Genomic DNA, 24,833 nt, shown 5'->3' with positions numbered 1-24,833 from the left:
GCAGTGTCAAGGGCCCAAGGACCACTGAACCCTGTCTCTGTACAGTCAGACTGGGTGTATTGTGGTGGTTTGGCAAACCAGCATGCTTTCCTGGTGGCTGTTTCTTCCACTGCATCATCCAGAAATTCATTGTTTAAAGAAAAGAAACTTCCCTGTGGTTGCGGAGAGATAATACAAACCAGATGTAATCCCAAATCTACAGACAGCCAGAAACAATAACTCCTGTGGAGACAGTTCTCCTCAAAGTGAATAAAGACAGTCTTTGCTCTGAAGTCTAAAAACCTGGGATTTCAACCTCTGGTGGTAAAATATCATTGCTGCAGAAATCATGGGGGTGCTGGGGGCCCTGCAGCAGCAGCTCCAGATGATGCCCCAACTCTTGGGAACTCCCTGCAATGCAGGGGTGCAGGTGGGCTCCAGGGTGATGCATGGAGGTGTGGCTGCTGCAGTCAGGTGTTTGTCCGCCCTGTCATTTCCCTCACACCCAGGAGCTGCCTCTGAATTTTGTCACTGGGTGTCCTGTAGTTACTCAAAGTAACTTTGGGTTAGTCCAAAGGAAAACCCAACTGTTTGGTAGAACAACTCTGGCCTTTTATAAAAGGGAGAGGAATTTTTAGGTTTTTCTCTCTGCTTTGCTACATGGAGATGAGAAGCGGGAAAAATACAATTAAGTGTGGAAAAATAGAGGTTGGGTGATCTCCTAAAGGTTCTACAGCAGTGACAGGTTTTGTTCAGTGATCCATGACTGAGTTGTACACTTAAGTAATGGTGGTTTCTAGCAATTCTCAAATTGTCAGGAGTATTTGATTTTGATGTGTTTCCAGGGGGGATAATCATTCACTGTCTGCAGCATTAAATGTATCAAGTGAAAATGTAATGGACTCTTAGCTTTTACTCTGAAGAAACCCAGTGCCACGTGTACAACGCTGTTTGTGACGTCTTTCTCATGTCACTGCCTTTATCTGGTGTAGATTGCTGAGACTAGGTCACCCAATATAGGCTCTTGCAGCATCTATCCAGCAGCAAAGTAATTGTTTAAATTGTCTTGTTCATCTGTTCTGCTGTGATAATACATGACGTGAATAGAACTCACTTCAAAAAGATGGCTTTGGAAATTGTTCCCTGCTTTGGTGCACCAGAATTTCTGGCCTTCATAGATCCTAAAAGCTGCATATGTAGAGGTGCTTCAAATATTTATTCAGACCACTGCATTCTTTTCATTCATGTCTTATGCTAAAGCAGGAGAAAAGGGCCACTTGGTAAATTTGTGTGGTAACATATTAAACACACTAGAAAATTTTGCAAGGCTGCATCAGAATTTTTTTTAAATATTTACTAGATTGAATTGTATCTTGCCTTGTGGAGTTCTAATAAAACTTTGATATTAAAAAGTAAAGTGAATACTTTCAAAAACAAAGTCAGGAAAAATCCACTCACATTTAGGACAACAAACAAAGAACTGCCTCAGAGAAATTTATCCCTTCCTGGCAGCCTGGAAAGCATCACCAAGTGAGATTGGGAGTGCAGTGAGGACTTGTTTCTATTGTACAGATACCTGATTTTATAACTGCTTTCTCCATTTAATAGGGATAACTGGATGAAACAGAGGTCTTTCTTCCTATGCTGGTCATGTTTAAAACTGTCACCTTACAGATTTTGGAGAAGGAAGTCTTTTTGACAGGCTTCTTGTGAGCCCTGGCTGTCTTGCCTTCCTCCTATTGTGTCATGTTGCAGACATGGCTGAGCAGGAGCTGTGGGTGGCTTTGTAGATAGGGACAGCTCTTGACTGCATGGGGAATGCCTTGGATCTTGTGTGTATAGAGACAGACTCACTGCTTCTCCAGAACAGGATCCTGATTGCCTTTGAGAAATGGAGACCTTTTTCAGCTCCCCTGTGTCAATTTTTTTGTGGCCTAATTTGATCCAAATTGGTTGTGTATTTGCCAGAATGCCTTTCATCTTTCCATCATGGCAGGGAGCTGTGTGAATCACTGACATTCCTGTTCCTTCTGCTACCTGATGCAGCTTGTACTCAAACTGGGGTGATGTACACCTGGTAATTTTTTGGAAATTCCTATTTCTGAACACATTAGGAATGTATTCTGATATGCAAGAGATACTGCAGCATGGTGGTGTCACTGGTGCTGCCACGTGAGGCAAACCCATCTCCTTCCACATGAAAGAATTTGACATGAAATGCTGAAATATGACCACGTTACAACTCGACAATTTCCCTCTGTTACCAATGACTAAGGCAGAGTGTCCCAAAAATATCTGGGCCTCCAGGGGTAGGAAGAGACCTTGTGACTTGACTCCAGAGCTCATTCTGTGTGTTGCTTTTCATGTAGCAGGTGTTAAAGGATCTTTGTGCCTTGTCCCCACTGCAGTCCTTAGGAAGTAGGATCAGGAAATGGACAGGCTGAATAAATGCATTTGTGGAAGCAATCCTGTTACATTTTTAGCTGCTGTTCAACGTATGAAAGCTTGATTTAAAAGCCTGCTGGGCAGAGTCCTTTTCTTATACAAGAGAAAAAACCTGAAGTTCTGACAGAGTAGGGGAAACTTTAAAAGTGGTGCATGAAGGTGGAGATGGAGCTTCTCTCTTGCACTAACTGCTGAAGGTTGTTAGAAGCGTGGGCTGTTTGGCAAATCCTCCTTGCCATGAGCTGATGTCACAGCAGTGATGTGCTTTGGGGCAAATGTGTGAAGCAAAGGCCTCATTTGCAGGGGGAAGAAGTGGTGCTGTGAGTATTGGTGTGGTTAGATCATCTTCATGTTGGGAGGCAGGCCTAGGTCGAGTGCTTGTAGCACTGTTTTCTGGCTGAAGGAGTCGATGTGTCTGAAAACTGTTTTTTAAGGGTTTGGATTTTGCTGGGGCAACTTGCCCCACATTGATGTGCACTTGAGTACTGCTGCTGGGCTGGAGGCTTGGCCATGGATGCGAGGTGGAGTCCAAGGCAGGCAGGATCTGTTCTTGAACCACACCTCCCTTTGATCCTCTGGTAGGCTTGAACCACGTGGGAAGAGAAGGAATTAATGAGAGCACCACACCATCAGAGACAAAGCTGGCACAGGAATGAGAAGTGTGAGCTGGACATAATTTGCTGAGATAAAGGAAAATTGCAGGCGCTGCGATAACGGTGGCTGGGTGACAGACAGGGACACAGTGAGGGATGTGACACACTGCTGCCTGTCTCACTTCATAATAGAGGCTTGCACCGAGTTAGCTCAAGGTCTGCAACTCTCTCTGTACTGCCTCAGCATCTTCCCAGACCCTGGAGCTATTCAGAAAACCAAGATGACAGTGAATTTCAGTCAGATCTCCTGCAGCTTTCTCTAGTGAGTGGTCCCTTGTCTGAGCTGCCAGAGCAACTTGACCTAAAAGAAATAAAATTTGAGTCATGGTTTCTTGGGCCCCAAACCCTCTACTTAAAGCAGCAGTCCACTTCTGCAGCACTGGAGGGCAGAAAATTGAGAGGGGTTGTACCTAGTAAGTGCATTGAGGAGCCTCTGAAAGATATTTTGTGTTTTTACAATTAAGTGCAATGAGAGATGAATTTCTCACACAGCCCTTACTGGGGTTTCTGTTTGCCTGTGCCAGGCAACAGTATGGAGTTATCTCTCCCAGGAGGTCTTCAGTGCACTCAGAGTGATCCTACCCTACCCTTATAGGAAGAAAACAAGTACTTGCTGTACTCTTAAAGCTCTCTGTGATGGGAGCTGACAGTCCATTCCAGTGGGCTTTGTCTTCACATGGCTCTGTTTGCAAAGCCACAGTCTGTCAGTCACTTCTGCCTTTCAAAGCTTTGCTTCAGACTGCTTTAAAAAAAAAAAGGAAAAAAGGTTTTGAAGTTCCTGGTTACATTAAAATATTCATCTAACTTTCTCCAGCCATTAAAATTATAATTCAAAAGCCTTTAATTATTCTCACTTATGTAGCCCCCATGAAGGTGTAGCTTCAAAAATGTTTTGAGTTTCGGAGTTAATTATGAGTTGCCTTGTGTTGCTGGCTCAGCTCCTGTGTGGAGGCCGTGGTCTTTTACCACAGCCCAGCAGCTGACAGAGCAGCTCAGAGAAGAGGGAAGCAGCAGTTGCTGTGCTTGCCTGATCCTGGGCAATAAAGCATGTCACTGGGCTGGTCCCCTGGTGGAATTTATGGCAGCCTGGCTGCTGCTGCTGGGCCCGGCTGCCAGTGGCCACGAGGACCTGCTGAGAGGGCTGTGGATGAGCAGGGATGAAGCAAGCTGTGGACTTGGCCCTCTCTTCCCCTCCTCTAGTGCTGGGCTCAGCAGGGAGTATGGAAGCTGCTCTGCCAGCTCTCTGCCATTGGAAATCCTTCAAGCTCTGGGAGATGTTTCAGAGTCTGGCTCTGCAGTTCAGTACAGCGCTGTAACAGGCAGTAATTGCACCTCACCCAAGAGTTTGGGACTTTAGGTTCAGCGCTGTGGCATGAAAATGTTAGTGCACACAGCTTTTCTGAGCAGGATCAGGGACATGCTCATGTATAGCACTTCCAATACAATTCCCTTGAATGCCTTCTTCTATGCTGTATTAAATGTGCTGACATTTGAGGGGGTAAAAATACTGATCTGCTGCAAGCCTAGTTTACATTTTGCAGCTCTAAATGGTAAAGCTCTTGCCTGTCACCAGCTTTTTATATCTTGGCTTGTAATGCAAAGGGAAGAGGTGACACAGGTAACAGCATGTTATGGAAGGGAGAGGAATCTTTGATGGTGGAGGGGCAATAACACTCATTTGGTGTAAAATGTCACAGATTGCCTCATATTTAACTGTATGTAGAGATATTGTCCTGGAAGTATTTTGCAAATTACTCAGAACAATGTCAACTCCAGTAATTGGTTGCATTCAACATAAATATTTTGAGTTACTCATTACCATTAAAAGAAAATAGTAATTGTTGCATCTTGCACCTTCTCTTTTTTTAAATGAAACTTGGCAGGACCAACCACTCCTTCCTCGTGCCAAATTATGCACTATAGAGTTCAGTCCATGAAAATTTATTGTTGCAGTTGATGTAAATTGCATCTAATGGGCAAATGACTCACGGCTGTGCTTACAGCCAGCTTTGTGTTCTAAAGGCACATGCCAGCAGGTTGGAAGCAGAGGCAGAGTAAACAGGGCTTATCTGTTTCCCCTCTCCTGTGACAGTTTTCTTCTCACTGCTGGGCTGCAGAGCTCCTGGGGTGACACTCTTTGCTCAGGTCCCTTCTATTGTGGTTGCAGTGGCTGTAACAACCCCTATGGGGTTAGGCCAAGGATTGAGAAGTACAGATGAATGTGGATCTGATCATTTAGCAGGATTTTAAGGACTCTATCATGGGAACAAGCCACCAGGATACAGTTCATGTAGTTTTCCTGTGCCCCACTGAAAAATTAATTGAGGGGAGTGTGGGAACACTTAAAAGTGGGGAGCATCATTTCACTGATTTCATTGTCTTCCTGTGCTTCCAAATCTCCTGTAGCTGGAGCTTGGCTGTAATTTTATTGTTGGGACGAGATTTGTTCATACAGCACCTCATGCCTGGGGCCCAGCCCCATCCTGGAGGTATCTATGTGATGTAACTCTTGTCTGGTCAAACTGGGAAGCTAAACCAGTTTGGAATGCAGATGAAGAAGGGTTTCTGCCCTGCTGTGAAACCTTTCCAGGCTGATGTGGAGAATCCAGCTCTGCACTGGAGCGAGTCCAAGCCTCTCTTCCCACTCTGGTTGTGAAGTACAAGGTAAATAAAAACACAGCCCTTATTTTGTGGAAAGGCTCTTGAAGGCTTTAGAAGAAAGGAAGATGACAGCTGTGGAGCAGGAGTGTCCAGAAGTATTGTAGCATTTGTTAAGCTATTGACAAGAAAGTTTACTCTAACCTTCTGTAACTTCATTTAAAATGTGATATAATTATTGTTTATGCTAAAGCTGCTTCCTGTTTCCACTGTAGCAATTATGCCAGAGGCACACAATTTATTCCCAGTGTATCAGCCCAGGATATGGTCATTACCACATTAATGGGAAGTGCCTTCAAATTGTTACACTTGGCAATAACTATATCCTGGAGTAACAAACTTCTCGCCATTCAGCTCACAAGTTTATAAGCATCTCCTGATGAAAATAAACAGGAAAGCACTGATCATCTTTCCCCTGCCCCATTGCTTCAAATGCACTTAATTTTAAATATGATTTTAGAGGAGAACCTGCTTCAAAGATGCTGCTACTGCACCAGTGTGTGCTAAAAGGAAGGGGTGAGTGCTCACCCAGTGTTAAGGCTGCTCTGTGTTCACCTGGTGCTGTTACACTGGGGTAGGGATGGGCAAGCTAGAAATTGCTTCTATGAAACAGTGACTCCTCAATGGAAACAGTGACTCCCCAGACATCTTACTGCCCCATCAGTTTTGTTGCTCTGGGGTGGAGTGTGCCAGGCTGGGGTGAGTGATGGCCGTTGCAGAGAGCTGGTCACTGTGAGGAAGTGCCACATGGAGTGGTGATGTAATCTGTAGTTTGACTTGGATATTTGGCAGTGGCTGTTTTGGCCTCCTAGATTTCATATTGTGGCCATGACTTGTTTTAATTTCTTGAACCAGCTTTAAGCATCATGCTTACTGACTTTTGTTTCCAATGAGAAAATATGTAAATTTTAATTAATCCAAGCTGAAGTTAAAAAGAAAGCAAGCCTCTTGATTTGACGGGGTTAAGGGCCTGGAGTCTTTGGGCTCATTTTTCCTATGAGATTCAATCTGAGGGCTTGTTTTGCTACTTCTTGCACTCCAAGCCTGTCCAGCTTATCTGCTGTGGTGGGATGCTTTGGTGATAGGGAATGTCTGCTGGTTTCTGGCTGCTGATGCCACACCAGGGAAACCTGCCTGATGTGTTTTGGATTGTCAAGTGTGTGATAGTTGAGACATCATCCTTAGTTTTCCTTAAAATCTTCCCTGGCACTTCCTTAATGCTGAGTATGGTCTGTTGTGGGGGCTTGGTGAGCCACATGTGCAGCTCTGCCAGAGGGGAAGTTGAGGGGAAGTTTGGAAAGGCTGCACAGTTTGCTGGGGAAATGCTCCAGCATCCTGGGCTGCCTTGGAGTACAGATGGAAGAGGAAATTACTCTTACTCCAGTAAGAGAATTAATAACTTCAACAGGCAACCTCATGCATCCTATTCCTTTCCCCATGACCTGGAACTGGCAGGGCCTCGTGCATCCTGGCTGTCACAGGAGAATCAGCTGTGGGTAAACATTTCCAGTAGGATTGAAGAGTTTCCTGAACACCCTGTGTTCTCTCTGAATTAGTGCTGCTGTGCAGGGGGATTCCTGGAGGTGGCTGTGCCTGTGCCAAGCACATTTCACACCCTGTGAGCCAGCTCCTCACCTAGGACACAGCAGGCTTTGGTGCTGTGCTCTCGTGGCTCTGTGTGCTCCTGGGACTGGATCCCAAAGGCATCTTCTACCTAAATATTGGCAGGGAGCTTTTCCATTCCTCCTTTTTATGGACTGTGAGCAGTTTGTGGGAGTGCAGGGCTCAGTCAGGTTTGTATCTCTTGTGGCAATTATCTCAACAACACCAATTATATTGGATTTGGCCAATGGATGCTAAGGGGGGTAGTGTAGCCACCTGCTTAATTCTGCATTTAATCCCTTCAGGTCCTTCATGTATTTAAGAGCATCCACTGATACTGTGTTGTCTGCAATGGCTACCAGGTGCTGGCTGCAGGAAGAAAACAAAAATCATGCTTCTGGAAGGGAAAGTCAGCTTCTTGAGGCTATCAGATCTATATGAAACTCTGAAGTTGTGACACATCTTCATTATTAAAGCAAATAAGATTTTTTTCTGTACTTGTTCTCACACCTGTGCTTCAAACTGGAGTTAGGCTTCAAAATAGGCATTGCTAGCAAGAGGTGTACGTTTGGCATGACTTGAAATACCAGTTTGAAGGCTAAAGGTGCTGTCAGTTGCAGTTTGCTGTTCATCTTTAGTGGGACTGTCTTATGGACAGTTTTTTTTTTTTTCTGCTGTGTGCTGGGGAAAGGTCTTGCCATGCCACTGTCCTAGACTGGATATTGGGAAGAGTCTGACAAATGCTAGTGCTGGAGAGGATGTGTTTAAAATTATCCTGGCCTGTGACTGGCAGTGGCCCAGCCTCCTCTTCAGAATAGCAAAGCCAGGAAGGAGGAGATTTCCAGGGCCTGACTGGGGCTCTTTGGCCAGGCCATCGCACCAGTTCTGTTCTCATGATGCACTAGGGAGAAGAGAAAAAAATAGCTTTGGACTTCTTTCTGTATGTGAAAGGATTTGGAATATTTGCCAAAGGCAGTGGAGGGAAAGTCTGCTTGTTTTGGGGTTGTTTTCCTCTTTTTGCTCCCGTTCCACGTGGGTTCCTGGGCAGTGCAAGCTTAGCAGCCTGTGCTGATGAACAGGGATGTCAACTATGAAGTGCTTCTCTTGCCTTGGCATGTGGAGCAGCCTGTGAAAATAAAGTGGAAAACTTCAAAGTGTTTGCAGAGAAAGCAGTGTTCCCCTCAAGAATGGAGAAGTGTTGCTGTTAACCTGAAAGCCAGAGCTTTTGGCTAGAAAGAGGAAAGTACAGAACATTCATAGCACATGCTGGATGTTCTTGTGTGTTCATTAAATGAAAAAATAAAAAAAGATACCAGGGAGACTTTTTTTTCACTGACCAGGCTCATTAAGCCAGAAGCAAACAACATTTTTCTGCTCTCTGGATTTTCACCAGTGTATGGGGCTAAACTGATTTCCTGAGGAAGCACAAGAACTTCTGCAGGGCTGGAGAGCAGTGAGATGTGGGGCTGGGTGAGAACCAGATCAGCTCACCAGAATCTCTTGAAGTCTCTCCCTCTAAAGGGATACATGAGTATCTGACCAGTGCTAGGTTCACTTTTCAACTTTTTAGCTAACTCTAAGAACCTAGGACAAACCACTTTCCTTGTACTTTTAAGGGTACCTTCTGCAAAGTTTTGTCTTCTCTGTGTGTACTACTTAAAATATAAATCATATGAATGCTACTTAGTGCCTGCCTGCCTCCTGAAGTTACAATGAAATCCTTATTTCTGCAAATCCTTATTTCTGCATTATTTGAGGCAAGAAATTCTAATATAAGAAACAAAGTATAAGAAATAATAACCTTTTAATGTATTTTTGTTGGTTGAAGTAAAGATTTAATGACTTCCACTTATTGTTGCTTTATCTTTCTGCAGGGATGTGAAAGCAGGAAATATTCTTCTTGGAGAAGACGGCTCAGTGCAAATTGCAGGTAACTTCCCTGGTAGCTTTGAGTAAACTTTAGGCATAACTGCATATCCAAGGAAATAGTTTACTGATCAAGGAGAAACCTGCATAAAAATGTTAGCTTCAAAAAGCCACACAGTTCATAAAACAAACAAAAAAACCTAACAATAAACAAACTACTAACCAAATCAAAAAGCCAACCCAGAGTTTATTATGTCTTGTTATCTTAAAATACTATTACTTGGAATAATGACAATCAGCAGATATAAATCATTTGATTGTGAAGTCCTCAGAATCAATAGATCAGATAAAGTTCTTGGCATAAGCTAGTCAGATTTTTACATCAGCAAGTTTGTAGGCTTGGAGGTGAAGTGCACAGACTTCACTGATTTATCATTGATGTGTGAGGTGGTTTTCCCCAGGTCTCTGGTGAAGGGTGGACAGATCCATCAGAAGGAAATGGGCATATCTGATGGTAAAAGTCATTTAAGGAAAGATCAGCTGGTCAAACTGCTCCTGTGGATGCTCCCTGCTCTGCTTCAGTTGGCAGAGAGGGTGTTTAAGTGGCTGCCCTGGCCCAGCCCAAACTGGGGTGAGCTGGAAGTCTTGGGAGCAGTCATGCAAAGCAAAACTGTTCAGACAGTTGCTTTAGCTCATACAGATGTGCCTGGAGAGGTCTGCTGCAGGCACTGCTGGCATGAGCTGCAGCAACAGAGCTGTGCTGGAAACAGTCCTGGGTGGGCATAGTCTATGTGGAAGAGGGTGATATGTGGACTGTTTTGCCCCCTGATCTTCTCCTGATATTTTATTTCATGCATGTTCCTACAGACTTCACTCTTCTTTTCAGAAATCAAGAATTATGCCCCATCCCTGAAAACATTCAAAATTGAATGGGGCTCTGAGCAACCTGTTGTGATTGAAGGTGTCCCTGCCCATGGCAGGGGGTTGGACAAGATGACCATTAAAGGTCCCTTCCAACCCAAACTATTCTGTGTTTTTGATTATTATTATTATTACAGACTATTAAGTAAGCCAAGATTTTTGGAGAGTACATTTAGAACCTGTGATATTTGTTTTTCTTTCTCTTCCCAGCGTGCTGTTTTCCTATCCTGAGTACAATTTTTCTCAAATTCTCCTTTCCTCAGTGCTATGTTCTTCCCATGGATCATGTAGTGCCTTTCCAGTCCTAGTGCCACCTCTAGCTGGGGAGCAGAGCTCTGTCCTCTCCTGCCAGCTTGGAAAATATCCCTGTACATGTGTAACATTTTCAATCCCATATTTAATTGGGAAGAGCCATATCTGTGTCTGACAAGGTCTCTTCTTTAGTGCCCTGTCCTGCTGGTGGAGTCACAGCAGTGGTCAGGCCAGTGTGGTGGGAGTTTAGGAACAAGGCAGTGCCAGTTGTGAGAGGGAGAAGTGCCTGTAGCATTGTTTATTCTTTTGAAATATCTATGCTTGGCTTTGCATCTTGGAATGAAAGGTGTAGATTTTCCACCAGGAAGCAGAGCATGTTGCAATGCAGTTTTTCCTAGGTAGCTCTCCTCTCTGCAGAGGACAATAAGCCCTTTTACAGGATATAACACCGATTTCTGTTTAAAATCCTGAAGTGTCTTCGTTTTCTTTTTTAAGTCTCCTGGTGCCCTTAATGCCTGCTGTTACATTTCTAATGAGGTGTAAATAATTCAGTTATGTGGCAGCTGATGGAAGGTAGGGAGTGGCTTCCAAAACGCTCAAAGGATCAGACTTTATGCAGTGAAATCCTACATTTTTTCCATGATAGGACCAAGATATAACATGTTGGATTTGTAATTACACAAGCTTTTGATGCTGTTTTGGGAGAGGCTGCAAAAAGCTGTAACTGAATGTTTCTGCCAGCCTAGAGAGAGCTGCTTGTGTTTCTCTTCCACAAGGCTGTCAGGGCTTGCCTTTTTTGTATTAAGGCTCACTAGCAATAGGTATCTGTGTATTTTTTCTGCTGAGCAATTTTCAGTTGATAAATAGATTTCAGGTTGACTGGTCTTAGCTCTGTGCATTTCAGAGGATTTGTTTTGTCTCTGATTGTACATGTTCTGTAGACTGAGCTACTTGTGGTTTCTATGTGCAACACCTAAATGATGAAATTCATCTCTCTGCATATCCTGTGAAAGCAGCACTTGGAGATGTGCAAAGTTCTCTCTTTACAAATTCTTTCTTTGAACGTGCAGAAGGACCAACCCTGCCACCTTTCATCAGCCACAGCAGGGCCACTAAACCAAGGTCAGAGGGTTCACTGCAGTGGCAGGAAGCACTTCAGTTTCTGTGGAGGCAGCTGATGACTTGAAAGAAATGAAAATAAATGAATGAATAATAGAGAAGAGCCTGACCTGGTCATAACATGAGATTTTGTTTCTGTGGGAATTTCTGACACTTAAGCTTCCTTGCCTCCTGACCCAGGATGAAGTAGCAGAATTTCTGGGGAATTTTTGAAGATGAAAAAATGCTGGAAGCAAACCAATCCCAATAAAACGAGATTTGTTTCAGCAAGATCAAAGCACTTGCCTTTGACAATAATATTAATGCATATTATGAATAATTCTGTTGATTGTTGAGTTCTTCAATTATGGGTTGGATGACATCACTTCATTCCCATGAAACAAACGCTCTTAAGTTTCTCTGGAAAGTTACACCACGAGATAAAAAACAAAAGATTGATCAGCTGTGGAATGTAGCCTGAGGGTTGGAGTGAATAGGGCACCTTCCTGCAAGGAGCTGGTTTGGTATACACGAAAAATTTAAATCATGTAGCAAGGAAGAAAGACTTCCATTCTTTTATAATGACTCCTTCCCTTCTGCCACTCCTCTATCCAAACTGCCTGTGAACAGTTGTTAAGAAGGTCTTATTCAATCTTTGGCCTTAGTGACCTTGTGTTCCTGTGCATTTCCTCCTGCTTGACACAGTTCCTGTTCCTTGTCCCTGATGAAATGTAATTCTCAAATGTAAATGAGGAATGTACATCTCAATCTGGAAATCCTTTGAGGGGAAAAAGCAAAGTTGCATTTGAGATTGAGTGGTGGAAACCTCACTGCAGGACTGTCCCTCCACAACATGTCAGTAAATTTAACTGCTTGAAACTTTTCACTGTGTGGAATTCATGGCAGTAATTTTGCTGCAGTATTACACAGTTTTAACCAGTGAAAATGAAAGCCTATTTTGTGGATTTTGGGCTGTGCAATTCTGTTAAGGCTGAACAGAAAAAGCAACTTGATGAAGGTGTGTCAGACATTTCTCAGGTTCTGTTTGTAACCCTGAATTGGTGTTTGTGCATGTGGGGAAAGCCACTGTGGGAGCACTGTGAGTTGAGGTTGCTGCAGGTAAAGAGATGGAGAGATCTGTGAGCTTGGGGGCATCTGCTGGAAGTGGAAATTCTAAAAATTCCTCTAATGGCTTGCACAAATTCCCAGCTTGAAACTCCTCCCCAAGTCTTATTTTTACTCATGACTCTATTTTTAACTGTGTCGCTCCTTTGGCTTTCAAAAAGTGCATCCACTGACCCAAGGAGAAAATTGCCTTTAACAGATCCGGCTGACCAGCGAGACCTGAAGTGAGGCAGTTTGCTTCTATCTTAACATTTCTCTTTTTTTCCCCAAGGACACTTGGACTTGTGGCTTGGCACCAAGTTTTTGGAGCCTGTTACAATTCACAGTGTCACTTTCTCAGTTTGAAGTGTTCTCCTTCACACTGGATTAATCTGCCTTCTGGAGAGAGCAGGACTCTATCCCAGATACCATTGTTCTGGGCTCTGCTGACAGTGGTTGCAATGTAAATGGAGATAGCCACGTTCTTTTGTGTTCCAGCCTCTCCATGGCAATTACTTCATTTCTTTTAATCAGAGCATAAAACCTCTTTGCTCTGGCATTTATCAGCTCCCTGGAGTCTAAAAGTGCACGGATAAAAACACTCTGTCAACATAAAACTGCATTGGCATCAGTATTGATGCATAAACCAGGAGATGGCTTCTCACAGTAAGCAAGGCTTTGCATTTGTCAGTTTATTTAATTATGCAGGAGCTATAAATTACTGTGAAATGAAGTGAACATCTTGATAGACTGGGAAGGGATGGGAGAGGTTGAGGAGAAACTCTCCCAGGATGCATGAGACTTGCTCAGTATGAGCCACGCTACAGCCATGGCATGATGTGGGCATCCTACTGAGACTGAATTCAGACTATATCTTTATTTCCCCCTGATTTTATCCACTGGGATATTAAATAATGCTGCCACCCACCCCTTTGAGATTGAATGTGACGATACAAGTGTCTGCTGAAGGCTGAGAGGCACACATCCCTCCGTGTGTGGAATTTTTTGGTTCTGGAGACAATAACATGATCTCTTCAGGATTTAAAACCAGAGAATTCTCAGTGCGCACTCCCGAGAGGTGCCTGCAGTGTCAGCCGTGGCCTGGGCAGGCCGTGTTGCCAAGCAGTTGAAGTAGATTGAGATTTCACTAAGTTGTTCAGGACTTGCTAATTGATCCTGGGCAAATTGCCTAACCCCTCTCTCTTTATCTATTTATAAAACAGGGATAGTTAAGGCCAGGCAAAACTTGTGTAACTGAATTTGTGTAACTTTCCACAAATCCATGCCAGCTTGTCACCGGTTCGCTGTGTTCCTGACTGCTCTTAATTCATGGCACTAAAATAGCGCTCTACATAAACATAGAGCTATGATGCAGGCAGTGTCATTCCCCACTTTCCCTTAGGAAACTCTAACTTTGGGAGATTAAATTGCCTGAACAAGGGGCAAGGCACAAATCTAACTTGGGAGGGGAGTGTTGATTGCAGGGTTCGCTCGAGGAGCCTGTGTTAGATCATGAACACCTTGGAGCCTCTTCTGCCTTTCAAAAAAGGTCCAAAAGTATTTTTCTCTATGATTGGAGGAAACTTCTAGGGCCTCTTCTGCTGTAGAGAGTTGTGAAATAACTTCTTTGTGTCACTGATACTATCTGTGTTTCCTGAAGAGATGTTGCGCTGTTTGATTGTTGAAACCACTTGTGAACGTCTCCGAGGGCAGTGGGTGGCGTCACCCAGCCTGGGATTTGTCATCCTGAAGTTACTTTGTGAAGTAGGAGGACAAGTGTGCATTTGCAGACCCAATACCACTGTGCATCAATCTAGACTTTAAAAGGAAAGAAGCCTTTGATTCTCATTCTCCACTAATCTTCCTTTTATCTGGTGTCCTACCACCTGCTGCGTTCTCAGCACAAAATTGCTATTTATCACTGCCTTCCTCTTCTTGCTGCCAGGTTCATTCATCTTCAGTGCTCTAAAAGCTTTAAGGTTTGCAGGAAAGCACTAAGTAAAGCTGCAGATATTTTCTGATGGTGAGCAACTGAACAAGAAGGAAGGTGACCAGTGAAAATAACATCTAGTGCTATCTTCTGAAATGCTTTTTGTTTAAAGACAGCTCAAAGTGATTTTGAAGTCATGATTGAATTATTCTGTTTTTCTGCCCCTATTGAAGTTGAAAACTGTTTTAGGGTCTGATTCAAGCACACCAAACTCTGTAGGAGCCCCTCTGATATCAGCAGATTTTAGTCCTGGCTCTTAGTGCACATTCTTCATTTCTTTCCCTTCTATGTACCTTGTAGGTAGCAACATGTAGTAGCAGGTACTTGGGCTTTTTAGGATTAAAGTAATGTTACAATATGAGAGGCCCAAGGAGAGATTAATTTTAGCAGCTGACTTCTAGATTTGGATGAAACAATCTAGAATATGGTAGAAATATATCTTCCTGAGAGTGGTGCCTGTTGTGATGTGGTCCTGCCACAGCATTCTTATGTTGCTGAGTTTGTACTGGGTCTGCCTTTTCAACTTCTACATTTCCTGACTGGCCAGAGTAGTTTTTAAGTTTGACAATTTGGATGCCATAGTACCAGGAATTGTTGCCTCATGGTATGCTTTTTCAAACACTACTCTGCAACTTCAATGCCACTGTAGAGCGTCCTGTAGGATATGTGGTTTGCAACTCGTTTCTGCTGGAAGAGACAAAATTGGCCCTATTTTGTGCAGAGCCTGCATCAGCAGGATTGAATTCCCATCCTGGATTGGTTTTGCTGTGATATGCAAGTCTGGAAATATACATCTTTATGGGTAATTTTTTTTTTTTTTTTTGCAATTTTTGGTTTAAATGACTGAAACAGCTCCAACAGATGAATCTTTTCTACATTGCTTCAGAAAAATGGAAAAAAAATAAAAATCCCATCACTTCCATCCAGACACCCTGGAGGCTGTTATTTGCTGTCAGATTGCTGGAAGTCTGCAGCTTTTGGGCTCCTTTGGGATATCTGACAGTCGGTGGATCCCCAGCAGTGGCGGTTACTGGTATTGCAAGCCAGCTCCAAGCGTTTCCAATTCCTCCCCGTCTCTGGTGATTCAGTCCTTGCCAGTTATCACCGTAGTGAGCCAATGTAAACCACCAGCTGCCAAGGAAGAGTACAAATGTGTACACATTTTAGAGCTATCCTGAATTTCATGGATTTCCCCATTTTCTGGAGTTCAGTTCATTTGCAATAACCTAGTTCTGTTTTAACCTTTTTGGGGGCAGAGAGACTGAGGCACAGATGGTCCCAACTGCTCAGAAGAAGGAATTTAACCTGAACTTGTGGCTGGAGTTGTGTTTTATTGCTTTCCAGATATTTCCTGAGCGCAGGCACATTCTTATCTGAATAGCTGGGGCTTGGATAAAGTTAGTAAGATGACATTTGAGAAGATGGTCCCAAAGTCATTCCTTACAGGGGAGTAGCACAGGCTGTTTGAGCCTGTTTTAGCCCACTGGAAATGAGGGAAATTAATTGGGAAAACATTAAATAAATCAACCATGTAATGAAATAAAGTTTAATTCCATTTAAGCTTTCTTCAGATGGCAGATGTAAGGGCCTGATTTCCATCTGGAATTTATAAACCCGGGTTTGATGTGAGATGTGGTGAATACTGTGTGAAGGACTTGTGTTTTTACTGCTGGAATGCTTTAGCTTTGAATGGCATTTCCTTTCCCCTCAAAATGACTGCATGGAAACTTGAGGTAAGATAATATGTGCAAGTTCAAATACAGCACATCACAATAAAATGCTGATGGCACTTGGACAAGTTTCTGTTAGTATTATCTTATTTAAAAGAACTTCTGATTGCTCTTGTGTTTAGAACAATAGATCTTGGGAGACTTCCTGTAATGAGCAGTGAAAGGCAACTTTACTCTGAATCTTTTAGGGAGCTCCTGCAGTTTCTGAGAAAAGCAAAAATGGTAAATACTCACATGGAAGATCTCAAAGCAAAAATCACTTTTGCAAAAAGTTGGTTTCCAGAACATTCAGATTGCAGTACTGATGGGGACAGTGATCCATCTAAGAGTGCTAAAACTCCAAGCATAGCAGGAAGCCAAAATGCCTTTGGGAACAGGAAAAAAAACAGGTCAGCACATCTGGAAGAGCTGAATCCTAATGATAGGCTTTTGTTAGTGCTTATTTTAGCCCTGTGATTTCTATGCAACTTTATTTAATGCCACCTTGCAGTTACCCATGTCTAGTACTTCAGTGGGCACTAGGTTCCTCTCCTGGAAGTCTCTACTGAAGTGAGCTGGAAGCTTTCAGCATCTTCTGAGTGATAACTTCAGAGGTGTTTCTCAAATATTGAAATTCTAATGAGAAGTGACTCACTGCACTGCTGGTGTGATGCAGATGGAACTTGGGACAGTCCTCATATGGATACCATGACTTACACATTGTAAAGAGGGATTTTATGTTGCAGTTAATTCTCCAATTTAACATTCTTAAGCCATGGAGTAACTCTGGCTCCTCTGGCCACAGAGGCAAAGGTTTTTACATTTTGCATTGTCAACAGAGTTTCAAGACTTTTCAAAGCAGTTGTGATCAATAACGTTCTGGTTTTATGTTAAATAGCCCTGGAATTTCAGAGATTTGTCCTCCAAGTTTGTCATCATCTCAAAAATGGCTTTTGAGATTTTGATTGCTTGTACTGTGTTTAAAAATAAAAGTGTGTTTGGATAAAGTTGTGGGGAATTGAGTTATATATTGAGTTATAGGCCGATTGCAGTCCTGTAATTCAGCACTACATAAATAGTGTGGTTTGGAACAGTTCTGTGTTAACAGTTTCTCTGTCACTTGATTTTTATTTTTATTTTTTCTTCAAACAAAGTGTCATCCTCTCTTGAATGACTTAGTTGCCAGATCTCTGGTAATGCTCTCCTCTGAACAAACATATTTTATTCTATCCCTGTATGCTGCTGCTGGTAACAGATTCTGTTTTCCATGCCATTCTTAATTGCATAAAATATGAGGTTACAGCATAGTTTTCACATAAAAGAATGTTTTTTTCCAAGAAATGCAATTACCAGTGGACACAAAGGGCATCCATGAGCATCCTGGTTTGTGAAAGGTGTTTCAGGTGGAGTTATGCTGTGCAGGGTGTGAATCAGTGTCTGTGAGGCTTCCCTGGGATGCTCAGGCTGGTTTGTGGCACGTTCAGTATCATCAGGAACCAGTCTGAGGTCCTGTTAAAGCACTGAGCATTTCAGCCATGGAGGATTATAAAATAAAACACGCTCTTGTAATAAAAAATCCAGAATAAAGGGCTGATAGCTCAGTTAGAACAGTTAAATGCTTTCAAGGGACTTTTTCTGCACCCAGCTTGATTGCTGTGGATGTTACAGGATGCTGCTTGAGGGTCAGTGCAGTTATGTGTGTGTGCAAATATAAATACAGCTCTGGCTGGCAGGGCAGGTTTGTACAGCAGCAGGGCTGCTGGGGGAGTGTGGGCAGGCTCTAATGTGACCAGTGGGCTGTAATGGAAAGTGGAATTTTCCTCTGTGCCAGCCAGGGCTGAAAGCTCTGCTGTCCCCAGGAACTGAATGGTGAACTGCTGAATGGCAGTTCATGTACCAGCACTCGGAGGGAGCTAACTGTTGATCATTGCTCCTTTATTAGGAAGCCCCTCATGCATGACTGCATGGTCTGGTACTTAATAGGTGGCTGGGAATATGAGGGGAAAGAAGGGACAGCCCTTCAGTTTGCTCAGGATGTGTTCTTAATAAATTCTGCTTTTGTTTTCTTTTCAGACTTTGGTGTTAGTGCGTTCCTGGCCACTGGTGGTGACATTACTAGGAATAAAGTCAGGAAAACCTTTGTGGGCACACCTTGCTGGATGGCACCAGAAGTTATGGAACAGGTGAATTGTGTTTCCCAGTGTCCTCTGAGCTGATCTGCACCTGGAATTCCCTGTTATCAGCAATGACTCTGTTTATTTCTAACTAAGATGATAATTTGACATCCTGAAGGGTTTTCTTAAATACAGGATTTTCTTTGACTTGCCTATTGCATCCAGACTCTTGCTGGGGAATGTTAAGTGTTCAGTAGATTTTTGCCCCACTGCTTCTCTTCAGGCTCCTGCTGAAGGTGAGGATGAGACAGCTCAGTTGTTGCATAAAGAAGATAAACCTGCCCCTCCCTTTTGCATGAATGTGAGGTAGAATATAAATAGTTTCACACGTGGTAAATATGCAATACACAGCTCAGTAATGTGCTTTTCTGCAAAAATAAGATTTGGAGTTGTTAGTTGTGATGCATCAGAGTGGGGAGTTAATTCAGTATAATAACATGCATTTGACTTTATTCAGGTTTTTAACTTATTTTTAAATGCTGAGGAAGGCTGCATCTCCCCCTTCATCCTCTGCTCTTTTGGCTCCCTAAAAGATGTCATACTTCTTCCCCTTGCATGGAGAAATGCCACTTTTTGTCTTCCACTCTTCTTGACTAAACTACAGAAGCTTTGTCTGTGTGACTTCTGGTAAAGGACACCTGGAAACTTTATTTAATGTAAAATTGCTGCCCATTTCTGAGCAAGACTCACAGAGAAAATTACACCACAGCCTTCCCAAGGCATTTGCAGTAGCTGTCGATGGCATTGATGTTCACTGCCATAAACATTCTGGAAATTATCCCTCATGCCCTTAAAATCAGTTTTACAGAGGCCTGGGTTTTCTGACAGGTGTGCTAAGCAGAAATATAACTGGCTATAAACGGGTTTCCATTTTTCTTTCCAAATTTTTTAAACAAAAATATTTAAGGATTTGTTTTATTAAAGTAAATCCACCTTGATGCATTTCTCCTTGCTGTTGTTTCCCATAAAATATTTTGAAGCTTGAGAGGATCTTGAATAAGACCCCCATGTATATCTGTGTCTAAAATCAAATGCAGCTAAACACAAGTGCATTAAAGTGCATTTTTTCCAATATCTAAAACTCCCTGAGGAATGGAGATAATTTGGAGTAGCTTGAATATATTATTGATGAAAAGCTTGTTCAATGTTTGGCCTTTTCAGTGGCTCCTCATGGAGGGACTGAGGGGCCAGTGCATTCCAGCACTGCTGCAGCCTCCTCAGAGTGCAGGTCTAACAGGGCAGGATAAAGCCACACTTCCCAAGTCAGGATTGTCTTTGCAAACTTGATTCTGAACTGCTTCACTGTCATATTCTTCTGGATTTTTTTTTAAAATTCTGAGTTAAAATAAATAAAAATAGGGTATTTGGTGTTTTTGAAGGTAGATCAGAGCTGTCCCTTGCTTTTCTGTCTGTGTGTCATGCCCAGGCCTCAGCAGCCTGGCCAGGACCTAATGGTGCTGCTCCAGGCTATTTGCAGCTGCAGTCCTCAGGACAAAAGGGGAAAATGCCTTAAAGAGGGAGCTAAAAATGGGAAATGAAGGTTTCAGTGACAAAGAGAGGGTGGTTCCCCACAAATGTGTTTCCAAAGGCGGAGGTAAGTTTTGTACAGAGTGCAGTGCCTGCCCCAAGGCTGTGCACATGTAACCAGTTGCAAATATCAAATTAAAGCAGTATTTTAATGGGATGCTGATGATGCTGATGTGAAATCCTTCCACGTCCATTAGATGATCTTGCTGCCTTCCAGCAGGTGTCACTCTGAGCCACTGGATCCAGCCGGGAAGAGGGACAGAGGGCTTGCTCCAAGTTAGCCTTTCACATGTAGATATTATCGACCCAATTCCATCTGGTTTACTTCAGTACCATTAAATTCCTTATTTGATTGCTCAACGTTGTCTTTTAATGTATAGTCATACGATGGATTTATGGCAAAAAAAAGAAATTGATGAGCAAGATAAATGTTGTTGATATAAACTAACTGCAGGGTGGTGACTAATGTATTGGACAGATGTCAAGATGAACTACTGCAGACAGTTTTGAGCTTTTTAGCTTTCACTTGCAAGCAGGATTATGTGAAATAATGAAAAACAACGTCGCACTAAACTGTTAAAATCCTGTCAGGAAATTGAGAGATGCACAGTGCATTGGTGTGCTGCAAGAGTAACTGAAAGATGGAGCTAAAAAATGCCCAAAAGTTATTCTCCAAACCTAAAACTAGTGTGAGAAGACAAAAAAACCACTCTTACAGTGTATTTCTTCTTGTCCTGTGCCCTTGTAAATGTTACTAGATATCTGCTTCTTTATTTAAGTGACTTGAAATCTGTTCAAAGTCATGGCATCCATAAACTGAGGCACTTCAAGAAACATTTCAGACTTTTAGGGCTCATGAAAATTGTGCTTACAGAGTGGAAGAAATCAGTGCAAGATATAAATTCCTGTCTCTATAACAAGTTTCAGTCCAACTCTAGTATTACATGACCAATAGTACAGGAGGGGTTTTTGTTAGTTTGCCAAGATTCAAGATCATCTTTAAGGTAGCTTGGGGAATGCTTTTTGGCTGCATCACAAGGAGTGTCTTTCTGAAGCTTGTTAGGTTAGCTGAGCACAGTACCCCTGTTAGCTCTGCTCTGATTCAATTTTCATTTTTCCATAGTGTAGTGAGAAGAAACACAAACCATCCTGAGCAACCAAAATGCTTTGATTTTCAGAGCTGCTCTTGAAGTTAGTACATAATGTCTCTCCCCTGCAGCGGAGAAAGCAAGTGCCAAAATATTACCTAATGATAATGAGGAAGTAACTGCTTTGGCATATGAAATATTTTTTCCTGTGCAGGAGGGGAAGTAAATGCTATAAATTTTCCTGAACAAGCCTGTGTTTAATGTCAAGTGCAGAAGCTACTGTTAATTAGTGGAGGGAAACATTAGTCTGCAGGCAGGAATAAGGGGCTTTTACTGGGCTGGTGTGTCATGAAGTTCCAGGACGGAGCATATTTGCAGTCAGGTTGATTAAAAGTGTAGTGAGGCGGGTGTCCCAAGGGGTAGCAGTCCATCTATTAACTATGAGAGTTTTATTGCACTGTGTAATGATTCTCTGTGTCTGTGTGTAGAAGTCAGAGCCTGGGTTAGCCCAGTGCTCCTTTATGTTCTGCGGTGGAATTTATGGCAGAGCAGTCCTGGTTGTACAGTGCACAGCCATGATTTTCACCAAACTGGGACTTCTAAAACACCTCCCTGTAGGTATGAGGACCTGGGGAGAGAGAAGGGAGGAAGTGTTGTTTCCATCTCTGTAGTGCTGGTCTTTCCAAATCCTTGGGGAAATGGTGTGTGAAAGGACAGCAAGAGGCACATGATAACATTCTCTAATATTTTTCAGGTCAGAGGATATGATTTCAAGGCAGACATCTGGAGCTTTGGGATCACTGCTATTGAACTGGCAACAGGAGCAGCTCCTTACCATAAATACCCGCCGATGAAGGTGAGCAAATCTCCAGATAGTTGTGGAAGATAAGGGATCAGTGTGTTCTGTGGATGTTTTCAAGAATTTGGCTAGCATGTTGCACAGAAGAGTTTGTCCTCTCAACTTAGCACATTGCATAGAAGACTTTGTCATTCCAACCTGCACTTGTGGATCATGATGTTCTGGGATGTATTGAGTCACCTTTTAAAAATACACCCCCTTCATCAGCATTATCTGAAACTGCAGTTTTTATTTAGATCCTGAGTCTCACCATTCTTAAGGAAAGTGCTGTGTGTTTTAAACCTCTGAAGTCAGCAGATGTTTTTAGGGTTCTAAATAATGACTCAGAATGCCTTATGGACATCCAATGACACTTGGATAGCCATTCTTTCTCTTGCTCTGGTAATCCTTCTTAATGCCTGTCAGACATTCCCTTGATACCTCTCCTGTTACCAGTTATCCAAAAGGATGTTTAATTTTGTTCAACACTGACAATCCTGTCAATCACTGATCCAGTTCAAAGTACCACATCAGTATGAAACTGTGGTACTGTCAACAATAGTATTCTATCAAGGTTGAAATGAAAGAAATGTTCTTATTTAAACCCTGACACACCAAATTTTTTTTTTAAATATCTTGAACCTTAGATCACCTTAGAAGTTTGGCTAACTCTCCATTTCGTGACTCTTGAACCAGAAGCTGCTTCTAGCATGCTGCTCTTTCTGGGGAGGGTGAATCTCAAAGTTAAGAGTTGACACCCATCCGTTGAGGTCTGAAGCATCCTGTCCTTCTACTGAGCTTTGGGATCTTTTTCCTTATGTCCTTTGTGATATCTGATGAGGCTTTGTTTTGATCACAAAACTTTAAGCCCCTTTGGCCCATCCTCTTGAAGGCCACTTGGTTCTCCTTGTGGGATGTGTGGTCCTTTGGATCAAACACAAGCATGTTGGAGACGTGTTCTACCCCCAAGGCTCATGGTTAGAGCAGTGACCTGGGATATGAGGCCTGTAGGTGTCAGGTCTCTCCATTGTTGGCACTGGGAGAGTGATGTTTTACACAGACAGATAGTGATAGGACAAAGGGGAGTGGCTGTAAACTGAAAGAGGAGAGATTTAGATGTGAGTAAGGAATTCTTTACTGTGAGGGTGATTAGGCACTGGAACGAGTTACCCAGAGAAGCTGTGGATGCACCATCCCTAGAGGTGTTCAAGGCTAGGCTGGGTGGGAATTGAAGCAGCCTGGGCTAGTGGAAGGTGTCCCTGTGCATGGCAGGGGGATTGGAATGAAATGAACTTTAAGGTCCCTTCCAACCCAAACCATTCAATGGCACTGTGGGCAAACTCCCATTTTTTCAGTCTTTCCTGCTGAAGTGCTGTGGGAGTTGGGTGTCACTTCTTCAGGGCCTGGGTATATCCCCTCCCACACCACAATCACAATAGCATTTGGAAATCCAGCTACTCCTAACTCAGAAGAGGCATATCCATGCCAAATGGATAGACTTTGCACAGGTTTAACTCTTGCAGAACAGAATTACTTTTAAGAATTGTCATCTCCGTGCAGGGACTGTTGAGAGGCTGAGTAGTTCAGAAGTGTCATTAAATTTCTTACAATATCAGTGGCTGTGGCAGAGCAAAGAGCAGTTCAGGGGAAGGTGCTGCTGGTTTAGGTGCTGCTGGTTTCATTGCTATTTCCTTCTGGGCTCTGATTATTGGCAGCATTTTACAGCAGCTCCTGCAAATTTTACTTCAATTTATTGTGGTTTGAATGCACAGGATGAAGCTTTGAATACCAACATCACCTATTTAGTATCAACAGCACCAACTTAGTGCTGTCATATGCTAGATAGAATTGAGTCCCCAGTTCTGTGAGGTTTGTGTTCCAGTGATGCAGCCTGCAAGAAGACTTCTCTATTTTATTTATTGAATAAATTTTATTCTCTCTATTTTATTGCACTGCAGATTAATTTTCTTATGCAGCAAAATTACTCATGCATTAAGTGACCCTTCAAGGAGTGGGGAAGAAAGCAGGGAATTCTGTCATGGGCTGTGTAATTTCAGCTAGATTGATGGGCTTTTGCTGCCCTAAGCAATGTAGCTGTTGAAAGCTATTTAAATGTGCTGTGTGCTGTTTCCTCTTCTAAAAATAGACATTCATCTGTATGTAGGTGACAAGTGGAAATGGAAATGAGTAATTTTCTTCCTTTCCTTCAGAATATTTAAGTGATGTGAGGGAAAGAACCAGTTTGTCTTGATAGCTGCTTGTGTGAGGGATGTCTTCACCTGCTGTCACATGGGTACATGGAAGTGAACTCATGTATCTTTTTATGTTGCCCTTCTGTCTTTAATTTGATTTCTAGCTGAGAAATACCTCAGGGAGGTACATTGAATCAGAAGCTTTGCCCAACTGCTCATCTTGAATGAGGAAAACTGGTAGAAGTTCTGCTCTGCTTGCACTTTTAATCCCACAAAACAGACCTGAAAACACATTCCAGACTTGTGTTTGGCCCACAGACTGCAGTGTGGACCAAGAGATGGGATGAAAAGCAGTAACTTAAATTGTGGGTCTTTGTTTTTAACACATCCTTGTTGATTCAGATGCTTAATGAAAATGCTTGTCTAAAATACATTTTCCCCAAGATCTGTTTCTGACAAAACCCAAGAAAGATCTCATTGCCAATAGCAATAATTATTTCAGGTTTTAATGCTGACACTACAAAATGATCCTCCATCCTTGGAAACTGGTGTGCAAGATAAGGAAATGCTGAAGAAATATGGGAAATCATTTAGGAAGATGATTTCATCGTGCCTACAAAAAGACCCTGAAAAAAGGTAAGAATGGATCACACAAAAATAAATTAAAATAAACATGCAAACAAAAAAAAAAAACCCTAAATCACAAACATCATTATGTTCCCTATTTTTTGAAGTTG

At 42.6% G+C, this 24,833-nt stretch overlaps 1 protein-coding gene across 1 annotated transcript in view; it reads left to right on the top strand.

Moving 5' to 3' along the window:
* OXSR1 (oxidative stress responsive kinase 1) overlaps nt 1–24,833 on the top strand; it is an 87,782-nt gene that overhangs the window by 44,541 nt on the left and 18,408 nt on the right. The window contains exons 5-8 of the mRNA XM_084226534.1: nt 9,212–9,267; nt 18,351–18,460; nt 21,821–21,922; nt 24,599–24,732. Of these exons, the coding sequence (XP_084082660.1) occupies nt 9,212–9,267; nt 18,351–18,460; nt 21,821–21,922; nt 24,599–24,732 (402 nt within the window). The remainder of the gene's footprint in view (nt 1–9,211; nt 9,268–18,350; nt 18,461–21,820; nt 21,923–24,598; nt 24,733–24,833) is intronic.

Source organism: Fringilla coelebs (assembly GCF_963513975.1).
Source record: "Fringilla coelebs genome assembly, chromosome: 1".
Lineage (NCBI taxonomy): Eukaryota > Metazoa > Chordata > Aves > Passeriformes > Fringillidae > Fringilla > Fringilla coelebs.
Note: the sequence above shows the minus strand (reverse complement) of the source record. Positions and strands in the feature narration are given on the sequence as shown.